Genomic DNA, 19,609 nt, shown 5'->3' with positions numbered 1-19,609 from the left:
CAAAATAATCACGCGTCGCCTAGTGATGGGGATACATTCTGAGAGGGGTCATTAGGTGATTGCGGTGGTGTGTGAAGCTCAGAGTGTGCGCATGTACACAAACCTATGCAATACATGAGCGTACTGGATACCATGGGCACCTGCAACACAGCGGGATTCGTGTATCTACCAAGGGTAACAGATGAAAAGTGAGCCACCTGCCTAGGGCCCTGCCCATGAGTGGAGCCCATAGGACTGTAAGTGGTTGTGGGTATTAGGGGGAGGTGAAAGCTCAGGATGTCACGTGCACTAGGGGACTTTACACATGTGGGACCCCTAGGCTATACTGAATTTATAAGATATTTTCCTTTAATAATTAGCCTTTGCTTATAACTTTTGTACTTTATAAAGTTTTCTTAAAACTTCTTGACTTTCATAACACACATTATACAGCAGTGTAAAAAATATTTCTTTATATCCCTACTGGTGAGGTTTTGTCTCTTTAAATTGTTTAAATTTTTTGAGGTGGAATCTTGCTCTGTCACCCAGGCTGGGATGCAGTGGCATGGTCTCGGCTTACTGAAACCTCTTGAGTTCAAGCGATTTTCCTTCCTCAGCCTCCCAAGTAGCTGGGATTCCAGGAACATGCCACCGCACCCAATGAGTTTTTGCATTTTCAGTAGAGACACGGTTTCACCATGTTGGCCAGTCTGATCTCAAACTCCTGACCTCAAGTGAGCCACCGCACTTGGCCCAAAAAATCTTTTCCATGATTGGCAGTGCAGTAGGCTTGACCCCAGCTTCACCTCAGGAGTAGTGTGGTGCATTGTGATGTCAGTGACATATTTTTCAGCTCCATCATGATCTTACGAGAACTGGAGGACTCTCAAGTCGGCGGGGCAGGCAGGCTGCGTTTTTCATTCACCACCGTCTTCCTGTGGGTCTTCTGTTTCAGTTTTTGGCCAGGGTTGGTTGGGCTGGGTGCTGTGGTGCGGAGATCACTGCGAGGGAAGTGACTGGGATTACAACAGAGACATGATATGCTCTGAGCATCCCATGGAAAGTGGGGACAGGGGCGACTGAGAATTAGAACAGCAGCAGGATTCAGGGAGAATCCTTTCCATCCTTGGAAAGTGAGGCGGTTTAACCCAGCAGAACCATCACGCAGCCTCTTTAGCCTACCCTAGTAGATGATATATGAGGCCTTCTGAAATGTCAGCCCAAGCCAGCTCTGAAACCTGAGGTACCCAGTTAAGGTGACCAGGGGCTACCAACAAAGAGGCCGTCAGCATCACAGCCATTGGTCATGATCAGGATTTTACCCAGAGTGATCTTTTAGCCTTGAAATGGTGAAAGCTGACGTCTAAAGAGCATTGGTAGACTGCTCGATGAACTTAAGCTGTCCTTGAAAGTTACACATACTGAATCTCTAGTTTTTAATGGGCACTGTTTACCCGGGAATGCATGCAGCCCGCAGTGCCATGCCTCTCAGTACCCCGTCCATGGTGGATCCATACACCTGTCCCTCTGCCCCAGCTGCTCCCACAGTCCAGGCCCCAAGATAAAAAGAAAACCGTTCTCCATCCCCCCATCCTACTACTGGTCCTTGTGCCTGAGATCCGAATCCACCCCCATTCCATTTCTATGGGGGTGCTGTACCTGCCTCACCACAAGGCTCCCTGTCTCAGAATCAGCTTTGTCCCCAGCACTTCTCAGGCCCCTTGGGTGATCTTCACAAGTTATACATCTCGTTTATCCACCTGATGGGGCTCCTTAGGGACAGGTCCGCAACAGGGCCATAGGCAGCCCATTTGCAGAATGTGCCCGAGTTTGCTTCGGACCCTAAATGCCTTGTCCTGTTTAATGTCATAGGTGGTTGATATCAGCCCCATTTTTCAGATAATAGAGGAATTAAGAGAGTTTACACAGATACTGGGGGAGAGAGAGAGAAAGACTCCTTTTAAGAAAGTAAATTCACAGGTCATCACTGCAACGTCTTCCTAGAAACCTCGAGGCCTACCGCTCTGTCCTCTGCTCCTTAGCCCAGGATAAGAAGTGGTCGGATCGGGTTTGGGTCCCCAACCCCTGGAGCAGTACCCAATCTGTAGCCTGTTAGGAACTGAGCTACACAGCAGGTGAGCAGAGCTTCGTCTGTATTTACAGCCACTCCCCATCGCTCACATCACTGCCTGAGCTCCGCCTCCTGACAGATCAGTAGTGGCATTTGATATTCATAGGAGTGCAAAGCCTACTGTAAACTGCACATACGAGGGATCTAGGCTGCGTGCTCCTTATGAGAATCTAATACCTGATCTCTCAACATCTCCCATCGCCCCCAGAAGTGACTGTCTAGTTGCAGGAAAACAAGCTCAGGGCTCCCAGTGATTCTACATTATGGTGAGTTGTATAATTATTTATTGCAATGTAGTAATAGAAATAAAATGTACAAATGTAACGTACTTAATCTCAAAACCATCCGCACCCCCCGAGCCTATGGAAAAATTATACCAAACTGGTCCCTGGTGCCAAAAAGGTTGGGGAGTGCTGCCACGTGACCTTGGGCATGGCCCTGTACCTAAATGTAAGCCACATTCTGCTTCTCTAATGTGGGCCTGGGGCAGTAACTTCTTGAACTTCCCATCTCCCATGGTGAGGACAGCAAGAAATAGATGAAATAGTGACACCCAGCCTCCCAGCAGTCACTCCGCGAGTTACACAGCACCTTCGTCTTTACTATCTTCCATGCCATTTCCACCATCGTCTCTGGCTTATCCAAGGCCAGAATGCTTTGATTTAAAGCAATACCAAATTTCAGAGCAACTTTACTTTCATTTTGGAAGACGTACTATGACAAACACACATAGAAAGATGACTAGAAAACTGTATACTACTGTCCTAACAGTGGTTATTCACAAAGTGTGGGTTGACAAGCTGTTTTTTGTTTTCAAGCAATGAGTCTGTATAAATGAGAGGATTCTCTAGATTCTTACTGCTTTCCCTTTCACCATTTAACTTATGCTTGTAGAAGAGCAACTACACAGCCAGAGTTTGCAAAAAGAAAAGCCTGAGGCTTAAAAATACCAGGAACCTAGCAGCAGTATCACAGTGTTATTGAAAGCACTCTCAAAACATCACGAAAAAATAATGTCGGATGGGGGATTTACATTCATCTGGGAACAGGTTGTGCCCTCAGTATTTTGAGTTTAGTTCCCAAAAGTCACAGTGTCTGTCCTGCAGGCATCCCTGTCCCCTGTCCCGAGTCTTTTGGGTTCTTCCCTGGGAGTCACATGTACCTCCCTGCTTTTCTGGGCACGCCTGTCCTGGCCTCCACCTTCCAGACTATTTCTATCTATGGTTGAAACCTTGCTCAGTGCAACTCGCGAGGGTCTGTCCATCTGTACCTCTGAAAGCAGTGAGCTACAGCTGCCTTGTCACATACCCACTTCTGCCCCCACCTAACTGTAGCATCTTGGGGACTGAGCTTGGATGCATTTGCATCTAGTCATGGACTCTGGGGTCAGACTGCACATTCGAGATCAATACCAGCCTCTGCTCCTCATTAGCCATACGATTTACCCTCCCTGCTTTATTTTCCACCCCCACAAGATTAGGATGGTAATTACAGCACCCCTGCACGTGGCCAGCTTAAGGATGATATAAGAATCTGTTATTCCGGCCGGGCGCGGTGGCTCAAGCCTGTAATCCCAGTACTTTGGGAGGCCGAGACGGGTGGATCACGAAGTCAGGAGATCGAGACCATCCTGGCTAACATGGTGAAACCCCGTCTCTACTAAAAAAAAATACAAAAAACTAGCCGGGCGTGGTGGCGGGCGCCTGTAGTCCCAGCTACTCGGAGGCTGAGGCAGGAGAATGGCGTGAACCCGGGAGGCGGAGCTTGCAGTGAGCCGAGATCGCGCCACTGCACTCCAGCCTGGGTGACACAGCAAGACTCCGTCTCAAAAAAAAAAAAAGAATCTGTTATTCCTTTAGCTCAAGATTTGACAAGCTCAAGATTTATTCAAAATAATTAAATCAAGTGCCTTATGGTGTTGGGATCCAAAGAGACCCAGACCTGCCTTCAAGGAACCCTTGGTACTGCCAGAGCCATTTCTGGGTTGCTTGTGTGGATGGTGGAAGTCTTGGAGACCCATTTCAAACCAAGAGGCAGGAGGTAAAAGCCCTGGTGGATGTCAGCATAGTTCACAATGGAATTGGATTTCATGGGGCACCCATCATGCAGTCCTGAGGCCCAGGTGTTGCCCAGGAACGAATTCAAAGGCTGTTCAGCCTGGTATGCTCTGACACCACCCATCAGGACCCACATAGGCCACATGGTACAGAAGGCAGGGCAGCGCCACTGCCTCCCACTCCACAGATCCAAGGGCCTAAGTAAGATGCAGGGAGCACATTCTCCATGATTTCCACGTCCCAGAGGCAGAACTGGGTTTTCAAACTGGTACACGCACAGACTTATCAGGGAGCTGGGTCATGGAGGATGTTGGCCACATCCCTGCTGCACACACAGCTCGGTCCTAGCTGGGTTGCAGACACTGAGCCCTCCTCCCTATGAAGGCAGCTCCTAGTAAATGAAATATTGACCAGCTCGCCTAAACTCAGATCACAGGTGAAGCGACATGAGAAGCTAGTCTCTCCTCGCAGCCGTTTTCACTGATGAGCAGTTGAGGCTGCCGGATCATTTTCAGCCGCATATGCTGGTGACAGGGCACCATGCAGTGCACCCCCGAGGCTTATTAAAAAGAACACCCACCCCTGGGGCCCTCGGCGGGTGCCCTCACAGACCCCCTTCGCCCCCACTCCCCCGGTGCTGCTGTAGATGCCAGCAGTGGGGAGGATGGAGATGGAGTTTCTGAAACGAATACCATACGCGTGGCCTGGCAGGGGGCTCATTACCGCAGCTTACATCCCTCTCCTGGGAGGGGAGGCAGCAGTGCCAGGGGGACGCATGGGCTGTTTCCTGAGTGACCGTGGTATCCCAGGAGTTCTTTCTCCATTTTCTCCAGTTGCCTCCCAGATGAGCTCAGGGCAAGGTGCAGCCCTGGGGAAGTGATGTCCCCAGAGTTTCCCAGTTTGGTGGCAGTGGACACCCTGCAACCCAGGAGGGCCCAGCGCCTCGTGGATTTGGGGATGAATCCTCTGTGCCATTTCCTTCCTGTGTTTTCTGCTCAGTAGTGTGAACTGCATTTCTAAGTCCATTCCCTCCCTGTGTGATCCCAAAATGGCTCTGGCAATACCAGGTCTGAGAAATAAGATCGAGGTCTGAGCTGAACACAGGGTTCGCAGAGGAGTGAACCCTGCCGGAGGCGGCCAAAGCCAAGTTCAGCAGTGAAGGGTGAGGTCATTCACCAAGCAGCACCTCCACGAGCCGCGCTCCATCCCAGCATCGAACGAGATCCTCGGCTTTGTCCTAAGAACCTGCAAGGCAGATCCTGTGATTTCCCCCTTCCTGTATGGTTGCACCATTTTTTAACACAGTTCAAGATACAGATAACACACGATACAGTTCATACATTTAAAGTGCACGCAGCTTGATAGTTTGACTTTGATCCCCCTTCACAGGCGAGGAATCTGAGTCCTAAAGAAGAGCATCCTGACCAGCTCAAGTACCCATGCTGGTGAATGACACGGCCGGGAATCATCTCAGACTTTGTCCCCAGGGCCCCTGCTTTCTACCCAGAGACAGGGACAAAGGCCGCTGGCCCGAGAGCTTCAGGCTATCAGGGTCTTCCCTGACGGGCTCTTTCACCCTGGAAAAGTCTAGATTTACAGATACTGCCCTCTTGGAGTCAAGTTTGAGATTGAAGCCTATCATGGTGCCATTTCTCGTTTTTATGGCGTAGTTCGCTGAGTTTTGACAAAGACATGGAGTCCTGTAGCCACCACCATCATGGTATGGAACAGCTCCTTTACCCCCCAAATCCCCTAGCGTTATTCTATAGTTAATCCCTGGCAACCCCAATCTGTTCTCTGTCGCTCCTAGCTTTGCCTTTTCCAGAGCGGCCTATGAATGGACTCAGATGTGGGGCAGCTCTGGGAATTTGACAATGCACTTCAGATTTGTCCATATTGCAAAAACCAGCATAGTAAGCAGCAAACATTCACCCAATACGAGGGGCAGCAAAGGAATGAGAGCTGGTACATAAGAAAAACTTCTCAAATTCTTCAATGTGCCTTTAAAACCGTGTTCATGAAGATTGTTGCAAAGGCCAAGGTCACTGAAAAATAAAGGTACTGAATGTCATATAGGAGATGCACAGAAGACAGTAACAGAGCCTGGGAAAGGGCACGGCCTGTCCTCATCCCAGCTCCAGGTGGAGTGACTCTGGGCTCAGGGATGTCACTTCCCACAATCAAGATGCTGGGATTCTGAGGCTCACACCCTCCAAGTGGCCTCCCGATTCCCGCCCTCCAGGTACCAGAGGAGCGTCGGGATCTGGATCCATGGCTCAGAAAGTCCACTTTGTGGACTGGAGAAAGTCACTGTAGAGGAGTGGCCGCTATCCTGAGTGAGTCCTTTATCACCACATTGATATTTCACCCACAATGGTGAAAATAGATGGTGACTGGATTTTGTTCCTTGTAGTATGTCCTTCGTGAGTAAATTTAGCAACCTAATAGGGTGAATAACATAACTGGCTCAAGGAATAGGGCCAATATATGGGGTTAACTCTGGGAGGCTGAGACAGGCAGATCACGAGGTCAGGAGATCGAGACCATCCTGGCAAACACAGTGAAACCCCGTCTCTACTAAAAATACAAAACTTAGCTGGGCATGGTGGCGGGCGCCTGTAGTCCCAGCTACTCGGGAGGCTGAGGCAGGAGAATGGCATGAAGCTGGGAGGTGCAGCTTGCAGTGAGCTGAAATTTTGCCACTGCACTCCAGCCTGGGCAACAGAGTGAGACTCCGTCTCAAAAACAAAAAAATGGGGAGACTGCTCCCCAAGTCTGAAAGATGTTGAGTCATCTAGCACCACTGGCTGAGGGGTCTGCACCCTCGGGTGGTGGCTTCGTTAGGCCTCCTTGTCTGTCACATCTCACAGGCTGTCCTTGTCCCTGGAAGGTAGAAACTGAGTCTTTTCTCTTGAATTCTCAAGAGCCCCTGATGGGCTCTGGTCGCAGCTAAGAGGAACATGAAGAATGCCAGAGATGGCACTCTCATTCTTTACAGAGCGGCCACGATTTCCCCACCCTCATTTGCCGAGCTGTCTCAAGACTGGAACCCCCACCCGTTTGCTCACTGCCTTTTATTTCTTCAGGCTGTCCGTAAATATCCCTGCTGAATACCCATCTCTCCCCATCTACGTAGCCCTCTAAGGCCTCTGCTGTGTCGGGACCAGGCAGCAAAACACCTGCAATGCCTAGGCATTGATATTGTTCCAGAAAGACGAGGATGGGCAGTTCAGAGAAGGTTCCGTCTGCTCCCTCCAGGCCCCTTCCTCCAGGGCAGGGAGTTGAGGGGTTGCACTGGGAACAAGAGGGTTTGGGAAGTATGCTGTATTTTGGGAGATTGTAAACGCCTCCTTGGCTGGGTATGGTGGCTCACGCTTGTAATCCCAAGCACTTGGGAGGCTGAGATGAGAGGATTGCTTGAACCCAGGAGTTTGAGACCATCCTGGGCCCCACAGGGAGACCCCCATCTCTAGAAGAGAAAAAAAAAGCCTATACCCAGTTCCTTTGCTGTATTAGATGCTTTTACCAGTAGAAGTTGCCATGAATTTGCTGGCCAGACTTTACTGATGCTCTTACCTTATTTCAGCATGTCAAAAGAGCCATATCTAATTATTGCCAACCGCATACATATGCATTGAATGATGTATGATTGGCACTATTATCCTCACTTCACACATCAGAAAGCTGTGTCTTGCAGAGGTTATGGATCTTTCTCTAAGGTCTATAGTATCTAACAAAAGGAACCCAAGTTTTCTGACTCTGAATATGGATTTAAGGCCTTTGGCAATTCATTCTTAGGGATTGCCATCCAGACTCCCTTATTCTTGTTTGCAAAACTGAAACAGACCTAGCCCCAGCATTAACAGAGTCCCTGCTGGGGAGCAGGAACGGAACGTCACTTGTCCATGCATTCGTCTCTCGCTTAGGCCCCAGAGCTGCAAAGCCCACTTTGTTATAAAAATGCAGTCATGCCAGACAAGAGACAGTCTGCTTCTGTCAGTGGAGCCGGGTAAGAAATGGTGCCGTCATTCTGGAAATCTTAGTGGTACAGTAGGTAAAAGTTGGCAGCTAACAAGGGCTATGAGGGATGAGAATTTCACTCTGAGGATGCTGTCGGGAGGAGGCATCTGCAACAGGAGCTGGAGGGAGCCTTGGTTTCAAAGCAGGGGAAAAATCAATGGATCTTCTTTAAGGCTGCCATTGTAAATACAAGGCCTTTCAGCTTCCCTGGAAACCATCTGCCTACAGCCCCTATCTCTACTTTTCGATGCCAGTCCTGGAGTGAGCATGGCACTGGCCTCATATCTCCCCTGTAGGGGAGGGACCCAGTGGGGGAATGTGGGGTCTCCTTTCCTTCTCGCTGTTGGCCCTATCTCTTCTATCCACATCATCCTGCTTCCTTCCCCTGTTTATACACTCGTAGTCGCACCTACCCCACACCTTCAGATCCTGCTGTTCAGCCAGACAGCATTATCAGTATTAGGCTATTCTCGCCCTACAAAGATAGCAGTTGCAAGAGGTTCAGCCTCAGATGCCAGCTGCCAGCAGCACTCTCCGCTCAAGCCCACTGTGCTCAGCAGTGTGGGTTTTCCGTCTGTCTCATGCTCACTGAAGCCCCTGTTCCAGGCAGATTTCTGCAGGTATCATCCGCTCAACTTGTCCCAAATGAAGCCTCACTCGGGGGTCTCAGGAGCCATCATAGCAGCCCTGCCTCCAGCCCACCTGGGTCCACCCGTGTCACCACCTACCAAGCCTGCGTCCCAAGACATGGCTCTGTTCCACAGGGCCTGGAGGATTGTACCGCCCGCATGTCACACGAGCCCACTGTCAACCACAGCAGCCAACACTCACTGGGAGTCCCCAGCTGCCAGGTATGGACATCAGGACAAACACAGCCCCATGACATGTCAAGTGCACGCCCTGAGCTAACCCTGCCTTCCAGGCAGAGGAAGCAGCTGGGCCAGGTCTGCCAGGTTACAAGTCCACCCCTCCTCACAGGCCCGCCACTTCACCTGTGCTCATCTTCACAGCTAGAGGCCCCTTCCGACAGTGATCCTCAGCTGACTCCTCCTCACCCTCCACACCTCTACCTCCTCCAGGAAGCCCTCTGTGCCCTGCTCCGAACCACCCTGGTTCCCCCTCACTGGGGCATTCCCCCCGCCCCATGCTTCTACCACAGCGATCTATCCAGGGTCTGCCCTCACCATTCTCAGTGAGACTGGCTCTCCAAGCCCAAAGCAACTTCTACACCCCTTCGTGCCCAGCATGGTGTCTGGTGGCACAGCCCATGCGTGTTTGAATGTTCAGTGCTGCCTAGTCATTGTCACTCTAGGCACTGGATCCCCATGATGCTTAAAACCACCCCCCCTTTATTTTGTCCAAGACTCAGACAGCAGGCATTTGCCTACACAAACACAGCTAGTTGGTGGCTTCAGGTAGCCCTCAAATCCCCACCACAGCACTAGGATGTGCTCACGGTTGGCATCACCAAATGACAAGGAAACCAAAGCTCAGACATCACCATCCACAACAGGACTGAACAAAGGCATCTGCCTCAGAGCCCCACCCTCTCTCCACCCCTGCATGGCAGGTACGGTTCGTTATAAAAGCACCCTTGCCCCACCAACTGGTACCTCTTCTCTCACAACCGGCAAGGCACTGGCCTCTCCCAACCACTCTGAGCCCATTACTTCCAGGGCTTCTCCCCAGGCTCTGGTCATTGCAGGCCAGGTTCGTCCTGGCTGTTCTGACTGATGGCCGTAGGTGCAGGCTAAGGAGTGGCTGGTCGGACCCTGGATCTGAACAGCGTGACAGGACGGGATTGTGAGGGCATCGCTTTAAACTCACATTGACATCCAAGCCTTCCTGTATCTAAGAATCGGTCCCCCTACACTGTGAGCAAAGACCTGCTTCCAGCATCTTGAAAGCGTCCTCACAGCAGGGTCCAGGGATAAAGAGACTTCTGGTAAGGCGGGTCAGCCTTTGAAGAGGGGCATGTTTTGAAGAGGGGCATGTTTGCTTTGGGCCTGCAGCCAGACGCCCACCTAAAGGAGGAACGGGCGGCACACACCAGGCTGGATGGGCTCAGAGATGATTCAGAGCATCTCCAGCTTTGTTCAAGGTCACATGTTTTTTTCATCCATGCACAGAAGGCAAAGCCCAACTTGACTTACAGAATGAGAAGGCAATCATTAAAAGGGGTCTTCATTTTGTTAGTTTATCAGGGTGTCAAACTTGAAACAGGAGGCATTTCACTCGCATAGTGGCTATGTCCCTGGAATGGTGCAATGCAAACCAGATCATCGTAAAGAGAATCACTCCTGAGATGCAATGAAGACACATTGGGCTATTTCAGGGAACCCTGCAGGGACCCTCTGGGGGAAGGGATTTCGGATTTCTGTATGAACACAAGTCTCCCCTTAACTCATGTGGTATGTGAAACTGAGCTTGGAGACACCTGGGGGTGGATGATCCTGATCTGACACTTGCTAGGTGGCTCTTGTCCTCCCTGAGCCATAAATAGGGCAGAGCTAGCTGTGGACAGGGTCCTATCTTCCCTCGTAGGAGCCAGAGGGCTCACGTCCAGAAAGCTACGACAGCACAGAGGTGCTCAGGATGCAGGAGTGAACACTGATCCTACTAGGTTTTTGTCTTGTTTTATAGCAATTTGTCCCAGTGAGATATTTATTGTAGACAATTTTTCTTATGTCTGTTTTTCAACATCTGTAATCTTAACACTTAGAGATCACTCTTATCAACTGCTGTGTCCTGTTGATGTTTACTTCCTATTCAAATAGCCTACGGTCGACAGAACATTCCCAGCCCCCGATTTTACGTGTCCCCTTAGCTAGCAAAGGGGACTTTACAAGTGTGGTTAAGGATCGGCCAGGCACAGTGGCTCACACCTGTAATCCCAGCACTTTGAGAGGTTGAGCATGAGCATTACTTGAGACCAGCCCGAGCAACAGAGCAAGACCCCATCTCTACAAAAAGCTTAAAAAATTAGCCAGGCATGGCGGCTAGTACCTACAGTCCCAGCTGCTCAGGCAGCTGAGGTGGGAGGATCGCTTGAGCCCAGAAGGTCAAGGCTGCAGTGAGTTATGCCTGCACCATTGCACTCTAACCCGGGCAACAGAGTTGAGACTCTGTCCCAAGAAAATAGTTTAAAAATGCAACTGCAGCATGGGACTTCCTGCTGAGCCCCCTCCACTCTCAGGTTGCAGCCTCCTGGCCTCTACCCTGTCCCCTCAAAAGTGTGCTGAGGGCCTCCCAAACCAGACCCGTGCCCTGGGACCCACACATGCTGTGCTGCTGTGTGTTACTTCAGAACCAGGATCGGTGTACCCCTCTTGGTGGAATCTTCCGCTGTTCCTGGCTCTTAAACACAGTACCATGCCCAACGACCTTATAACTAGACCAGGGCCTGATTATTTTCTTAGGACCAATTCCACAGGAAGTCCCTCTGCTGTGTTTTGCTACACATCTTTTATGACTTTACAGTGTTCTCCAAAGTCGCCTTGGACTTGGAACTGTACCTATGCTGGAAGATGAAAACGGGGGGAAGAAAGCTATGCCTAGAACATTCTTTCATAGCCTTAAAATGCAGCCGGAACAGTGGTACCATGAGCTAGCTCTGACTCACAGCCAAGCTTGGTTGTAGCCTCAGAGTGCTTTTAAAAGAAAGTGTATGTGACAATACGGGTTTCTTATTTCTCCAAGTAGCACTTACCAGTCAGAGGCTGCTCCAATAAGCCGGCCCACGGTCCCCAGCCACGTCCCTCCCGCTGCCCACACACCTGGCTCCCTTCCCGGCCCGTGGTCAATTGCGTCTGAACCCCCAGACTTAACCTGATTCTCTGCTCTTCCAGCGACATCGCCCCGCCCGGAGAGCCTGGGAACAAGAACAGCCGGCCCAAAGCAGCTTCCCGCTTCCCCAAACTGTCCCGAGGTCAGCCCCGGGAGACACGCAACGTGGAGCCCCAGAGCGGCGACCTCTGACCTCGACGGAACCCCAGCCACAGGCCCTACGCGTCGCGCCAGCTGCCTCCACCCCAGCCACTGCCGCTGGCCCCTCACCTCGGCGTGACGACCACGTCCACCCGGTGACCCTGAGAGCACACGATCCCCACCAGTTAAACGACACCCTGATTAAACTGGTCAGTCTTGGAGCCACATGGTCCCTGACCCCAGAGAGAAAGGTGGTGCCTCACTGCACAGACTGCAACACGCGGTCCTTCTGCTCCTGGGGTCTGCCCTGGGCTGCAGGGGCTGTTCGTTCACCTCCCAGGAGTTCAGGGCTGGCAGGAGGTTGGGCACCAGGTCAGGCTTGGTGCCCGCTGGGTGAGATGCACAGCTTATCCCCTATGCAGGAAGGTATCTGCGGAGCCAGCCTCTCCACTCTTTCCTACACGGGGCCTAGAATGACTGTTAGACTCTTTTTGCTGTTTAAGGTTATTGCCTGGCCCAAGCTAGGGATGCCTGGGATTGGCAAGGGGGAGGAGATCTGGTTCCATTCACTGCATTCTCCACCAATGGTCATTAGACACCCAGCCGTGTCACAGCTCACTTTTCCCAAGGGATGTTCCTGTGGCCTTGGCAAGGAGCCATTAGTGATATTTGAATTCGGAGAACTTCCCCTACCTCCCCCTATGGCTGGCTTTAGGAAGGACCAGTGTGCCCTCGGGAGCCTGAGGCCACTAAGGCCCTCACCAGGCTTGGAAGGGGGACTTGGACATCTGACCCAGTCATCAGCAGCAGCTGGGTAACCCCGCGTCATACAGCTTGTCCAAAGTGGCCTTGGCCTCACAGTCATGAGAGACTTGGCTCAGGAAACCACTGCAGAAGGTTCCATGTCTGTGAACTTGGACACAGCATGGACACTGAACAGATGTTTCTCTCCCCTAAAGACATTTTCCATCCCCCATCTGCCCAGCTACCATTGTCCGTGGGAACAGAACTCTGCATCCTCTAAGATGGAGTCCTCTTGTTCCTTACATGCCAGGATGGCGCTCAGAGTACAGGGAGCCTGGGCAGGTGGAGCAGAGGATGGGGACCAGTAACTGGGTGGCCCCTGGGGCTCCTCCTCCAGTGAGCTCACATCAGAGCCCCTCGCAGGACGAGGGCTGTCCTCACAGGCTCAGCACCGTTGAGGCAGTTTGGATTTCTGGGGTAAAATAACCAAGAAGGTGGTCGTGAAATGCACTATGCAGTAAGTCAGTGCGTTCCGCCTTAAGCTGAGGCAGAGACGCAGTGGAACCTGAGGACACAAGCAGGTGAAAGGCGAGTTAGATGGCAAGGCATGGGCTTGTCCTGGAACTACAATTCAGTGGCTTAAAATGTGTACGGCCTAGCTGAGCATGGAGCATTTCCTGGCTCGAGGAAATCTCTGGAGAATCATCTGGAAGGTTTATGCTGTGCGTTCCTTTCGTAGTAAGGAGGAAGATTGTTCATGGCCTTTAAGGCTGAGATCACTCACACACAGCCCCCCAGAGAAACCGAGACCTACCTGACTTCTTAGGGGACCTTGGGCCAGGTAAGCCATGCCCTGGTGAGACTCAGTGAGCCGGAGTGTGCACGGAAGTGGGGACCCTGCAGTCAGTTTGCAAGTCTGGAGGACCTGAGACATCCCAGAAAGGCAACCTGGCCTGTCTCCCACCCACCTGCCAACGTTGCTGCAATACACGTTTTTTTTTTTTTTTTTTTGAGACGGAGTCTCGTTTTTGTTGCCCAGGCTGGAGTGCAGTGGTGCGATCTCTGCTCAGTGCAACCTCCGTCGCCTCCCGGGTCCATGCCATTCTCCTGCCTCAGCCTCCCGAGAAGCTGGGACTACAGGCGTCCACCACCTCACCTGGCTAATTTTTTTGTGTTTTTAGTAGAGACGGGGTGTCACCATGTTCGCCAGGATGGTCTTGATCTCCTGACGTCGTGATCCACCTCGGCCTCCCAAACTGCTGGGATTACAGGCATCAGCTACCACGCCTGGCCAATACACATGCTTTATTGGAAATTCCAGGGCTGGAGTGCACACCAGCCCACGTGGCTGGCGAGTCTGAGTAGAGTGCCCTCACAGACTGAGGCAGGGACTGTCTAAAAGCTCAAGGTGCCATCTGGCTCAAGCTGCCGTCTGTCATGGCCCCTCTGCTTGGGTTTATGCCACATCGGTCATTTTGAAGTAGGTGTTTGCCGCCAGCTCAGACACGGTCTCAGGAGGGCCTCCCTAAGCCAGGGAACTTGCCCTGGAGGTTATCTCCCTGTTCTCTGCTGGATACAGAAAGAACCTCCCATCTCCGACATCCTCCTGGGCCCAGGCTTATGACCCGCACCTTTTCTGACACCTGCCCCCGAAACACAGCATGTGAATCAGGTCTTGCCCTCTTCTTCAGATACCCCACCAGGAAGCACCTTGGACATTCTGCACATGATGTCAAAAAACAATGCAAAGTCAGTCCTCCAGAGCTGACAGATACTAACCCATGAGAAACAAGTATGCTCTCAGCTGATATTGAATGGGTGGCAGAAACTCCGCCTCCCCCTTTTTATAAAGCTTCATTATTCACAGAAAACCTGCTCTCCTCTCCCAAATGTGGAGAGCATGTTCCTGGGAGCCACGTGGGCACCATGGCCCACGTGCCTGTTCCTGGTGCCTCTCCCATGATCATGCACTGACCCTACAGTCATCTCCCAGATCCAGACCATCTCCCCTCATTTTTGCTCAGAAATGCTAGTGACTGGTGCATGGTAGCAGCTCCTCGAAGCCCTTCCCTTTGGAATCCCGTAAAATGTTCTGCAATGATTGGGTTCATCCTGCTGCTCAAAAGACCCCTGTCCTGCTCTCTAATGTGGTGGGATAAACTTCAGGCAACAGAGACAACGGGCAGGGTTCCCTGTTCCTGGAGAAACGGGGTGTGGCAACACCCAGGGCTCGCAGGATTGTGGCTGGAACCTGGTGCCCAAATTCCATGCCCTTTAAATGTGTCGTCACCTGCCTCTCAGCGTGGATTCAATTCCAAGGGCTGACTAAGCCCATGACCCATCAGTGGCAAAGACACCCCTGCGGAAAGGAACCCTCGCAACTCACGTCTGTCTCCTTCATCCAGGAAGATTACTCGGGGGTTTCCAAAGTCAGCATCTGAGAAAGGAAGTCCCCTCCTGCATTCCGAGAGGAACCAGGGGGCCTGCCTGTCTCTCAGGGGATTTCTGGGACCACCTCTGCTGGGAGGAAGAATCTTCGCTGAATCCTTCTCCCCATGGCCTGCTCTGACTCAAACAGAGCATCACTGGGTTCCCTCCTTGAAAGAGAACAAACGCTTGCAGGAAGGGAGGTTAAAGGCTGCTAGAAAGCTAGCCCAGCCCTGCACTGCTGACCTGAGACAGAACCTTCTCCGCCACTCTTCCTGGAATCACTCTGAAATTCCAGCTTCTTTGATTCGCACTTAGCAGTATACTCCACTCACGTTGCTGGCAAGCCATTGTAGAGTGTGGAGCTGGGGTTCAAAGCCCCCAGCATTTCTCTACTGGCACGCCCTGGTGGAGGAAGACACTTTGACGGAAGTTCTTACAGGCCGTGGTGGCGGCAGCCATCCTCACATCCAGTCACCAGTTGCATCTAGGGACCTGCTGGCTGCAAAAGGGATCATCCAGTGGAGTAAGGGAGGGTGCCATCTTGCAAGATCGAGGAAGAGGAGGGATGTGGACTGGGTCTATCACAGCCCTTGGCCCTGCTTTATACCTTGGAGCTTATTAAGGTGAATTCTTTGATAAGCATTTAATTATTTAGAACCATGGTAGGTAACGGTGCTTTAAAACCAGAGTCGCCCAAAAGTCATTTACACCAGGCAGATTGATAGCATGGCTGTAGCTGATGCAACAAACAGGCACTGGGGCCAGTGATCACAACGCAGGGTTGGAAACGGGAGGGAAGCCCACCAGCCTGCCTCATTGATGCGCCGCAGCTCTGCCTTGCGGAGGCGCCTTATTTCCTAACACCCTGAGCCAGGGCTTTGTGGCCCAGGTGAGACGTGGCTGCCTCTCTTGGTTCGGCATGGGACAGTGTGCCCACCCTGAGGATCAAGTCATGGGGTTCTGGGCCTCGGCCTTCCCACCCCACTTGCTCAAGCCCCCATGGGGCTGCAACTCCATCTGGCCCCTCACAGGGAGGCCCAGCTGTGTTCTCTCTTCCCCTCCTCTCCCCAAGCCACCCCCAGAATCCATACTTCGTTCCTCCGCCAAGCTCCTATGTGAGCTGCAGCGCCCATGCTGGGGAGGCCCTGCACTCCAGAAGCATCTTCTGACCTTGGCACAGAACTGATGGCAAAGGGCGGGCTGGGTTTTCAGCTCCTGGGACCTGAGCAAGACCCCACACCTCATCCCTTCCCCGCTATACATCACACTGGCTAGGCCGCCAGTCGGCCTCCAATGGTAACCCCATTTGGGGGTGCCCATGATCGAGTCCCAGGGAGCCATCTTAGGAGTAAGAGGACCGCGTATGTACAGTCTATGATAGTCTGTATGTACATAAGGTCTAGAAGTCTTCCGGAAATGCCGCAAAAGGCAGCCTCGTGCCTGGGTTTCAACCCCAAAGGCAGCGATTGTCTTGACTCTGTCTTGCTGTTTCGCTCAGAATCACGGCAGACATGGAGTGTTTCTGGAAGGCAGGCATCTGCTATGAGCAAGGTCAAAGGTAACATTTTTCAAAATATTGTGCATTCATTAAAGTTACTGTTAAATATTTGCTGTTTTCAGATTGCCTTCTGTGCTAATTTTGCACAGTTGTAGCACTGTATATTTTCTCTCACATTTCTGTGCCAAAAGAGTTCATCTTCATGTTTTTGTAATACACAATGTTGATTATGTTTCTAAAATCAAGCTTCAGCTCCTGGGTCAATAGGAATGAGGGTGTAGCATCCAGGGTTTCCTGGCTCGAGGCACACCAGATCCCGCGGTTCATCCCACAGCTGTTGAAATGCACCCTGGATCAGTCGCGTCTCTGGTATTCCTCACTCTAGCCATGAACCATTGCCATCTTATGGGCCTGATTTGGGTAACTGAATTCTGTCATGGAGCACACACTTGTTTCTAAATCCCAGCAACCAAGTTGCACATCCTTCCTTATAGCTAGTTTCTATAGAGAAGTGAAAAAGAAATCTGGCTTCCTCAGAAGATGGTTGAGCGAGCAGCCCTGCTGGCAGAAGATTCTAGATTCACTGGTGGTTTAAGGCCCAGGGATTTAGTTCTTACTGGTGCATAAATGTTTTCCCATCCTAACCGGAAAACCACTCACCCAGGCCCCCCGCTTCCCCTCGAATCTGCTCAGCTCTGCCGCCGGTCTCCATGAACGGTAAGGGGAACCACCACTCGTTCATGGTCAGTGTAGGAAAGAGGATATCCTTGCAAAAATCGGAACCAAGGACAGCAGCACACACAATGGTGGATCGTACATTTGCACCCAGAGCAACTAATCGCTCAGTAAGTGACCCCAGAGACCATGAATTTCCCGGAGTGAAGGGAACGGGGATACAGCTAATTAGAGTTTTTATTATCCAGGAATCATCGTAAGAAGAATGTCAGCCTGTCTTGATCCCTGGCTTAGCCGTCAGGTAGAACACTTACTCATCTGACACCGACTTCTTAGAGAAGCGAGTCTTTTGAGTGGAGGAGCGATGGTAACCCCACTGGGGGGTGGCCCATAATCGGGTCCCAGTAAGCCGTCTTAGGGGTAAGAGGACTGTATCTAGAGTCTATGATAGTCTGTGTCTACGTAAGGTCTCAAAGTCTGCAGAAACGCCCTGAAACCTGTAGTATTATCTTAAGTACCCTCTTATGTTAAGGTTTACATAATAGGATTTTTAAACAAATGTGTTTAATTTTTTAAGATCTCTTGTATTAAAATTTTCTTTTGGAATAAGCTGTGGAAATTTTGTTACAGCCTGGTTGAGATAAACCTCTTTACAATGACAAAATAAAAATGGTGACATTTTATAAATTAGGTACTTCAGTGAACAGTCTGTCTCAATTCTTTTTCAACAACCGGAGATTGAGGTGAAGTTTTAATTATATTAGGCAGATCTGGATAAACTGGCAATGTAGCATTAAAATTTCATACAGAAAAAAAACCACTCATTACAGGTACTTATGTATTCGCTCCTATAAGAAACAGAGCATTATTAGGTACCTAGTATATACCAGGTGCTGGGCATACAGCAGTAAGCAAGACAGGTAAGGTGCACTGTGGGAGTCACACTGGACATGAAGGCAGGCAGATCACATTGTGTTAAAGAAGTCAACCATCTGGTTAATTTCAGACCACAGTAAATATTGCAGAAGACTGACAGGAATCAGAGATCCTTGGTCCCAACCAAGAATCTACGTTAAAAAACCTAGGCACTGCTGACATTGGGGACTGGATGATTCTCTGTTGTGGGGGGCTGTCCCATGCATCGTAGGATGCTTCCACCTGCTAGATGCCAGGGACACCCCTTGAGTTGTAACAGACAGATGTCCAGACACGGCCAGAGGTCCGCTGGGGCGAAGGGGAGCCAGTGGAGAGCCATGGGGCCAAGGCCAAGAGGTCCTCTTGGCTCAAGTGTTTTTTTTTGTTTTTTGTTTTTTGAGACAGTTTTACTCTTGTTGCCCAGGCTGGAGTGCAATGGCGCGGTCTCGGCTCACCATAACCTCCACCTCGCGGGTTTCAAGCAGTTCTCCAGCTCCAGCCTCCCGAGTAGCTGGGATTACAGGCATGCACCACCAAACCTGGCTAATTTTCTTGTATTTTTAGTCAAGATGGGGTTTCTCCATGACAGTCAGGCTTGTCTCGAACTCCTGACCTCAGCCTCCCAAAATACTGGGATTACAAGTGTCAGCCACCGCACCTGCCTGGCTAAAGTGACGTTTAAGCTGAGATCTAGAGAATGAGAAGAAACTCTGCTCTGCCCCCGCACCTCCCAAATAATTCACACTGGCTCAAACACTCAGACCCTACAACAAGGTAGTCAACATTTTTAACCCAGTTATGGTAACTGAGAAAAGAAAGGCTCCTGGGATGACAATCCAGGCGTAGGGTCAGCTCCCACCAGGGCCGCATGAAGGGCACTGTTACAGGTGGCTTCTCAAAGCCCAGGTGGGCCAAGGCTGTTGTGGGCTGACACAGATGGAGGCGGCATGTAACCATTTTTGTCTGGGGGGTGGGGGGGTAACATGAGTACCATGCCAGGCACCCCACAGGTGCATTCCTCTGGGCATTAGATCAGGAAGCCGCACTTAGGGGAATGCAGACAGAGCTCAGGGCATAGTCTTCAGGTTGCTGCTCCTGTGCTGCACCATCCTAAGTGACCCCCCAATGCCACTGCCACCAGCGCTGTCCAACAGAAATGCCATGTCAGCCATGTGTGCCATTTAAAATTTGCAGCTGGGTACAGTGGCTCAAGCCCGTAATCCCAGCACTTTG

At 51.1% G+C, this 19,609-nt stretch overlaps 1 protein-coding gene across 4 annotated transcripts in view; it reads left to right on the top strand.

Moving 5' to 3' along the window:
* SNX29 (sorting nexin 29) overlaps positions 1 to 13,013 on the top strand; it is a 586,208-nt gene extending 573,195 nt beyond the window's left edge. For 3 of the 4 annotated variants that reach the window (XM_050774079.1, XM_050774082.1, XM_050774081.1), the window contains 2 exons: positions 8,952 to 9,038; positions 12,036 to 13,013. In XM_050774079.1, coding sequence (XP_050630036.1) covers positions 8,952 to 9,038; positions 12,036 to 12,165 — 217 coding nt within the window. In that variant the 3' untranslated portion in view covers positions 12,166 to 13,013. The remainder of the gene's footprint in view (positions 1 to 8,951; positions 9,039 to 12,035) is intronic. The other variant, XM_050774080.1, reaches the window with a different exon arrangement.
* Positions 13,014 to 19,609: the final 6,596 nt, after the last annotated feature.

Source organism: Macaca thibetana, chromosome 20 (genome assembly GCF_024542745.1).
Source record: "Macaca thibetana thibetana isolate TM-01 chromosome 20, ASM2454274v1, whole genome shotgun sequence".
Classification (NCBI taxonomy): Eukaryota; Metazoa; Chordata; class Mammalia; order Primates; family Cercopithecidae; genus Macaca; species Macaca thibetana.
Note: the sequence above shows the minus strand (reverse complement) of the source record. Positions and strands in the feature narration are given on the sequence as shown.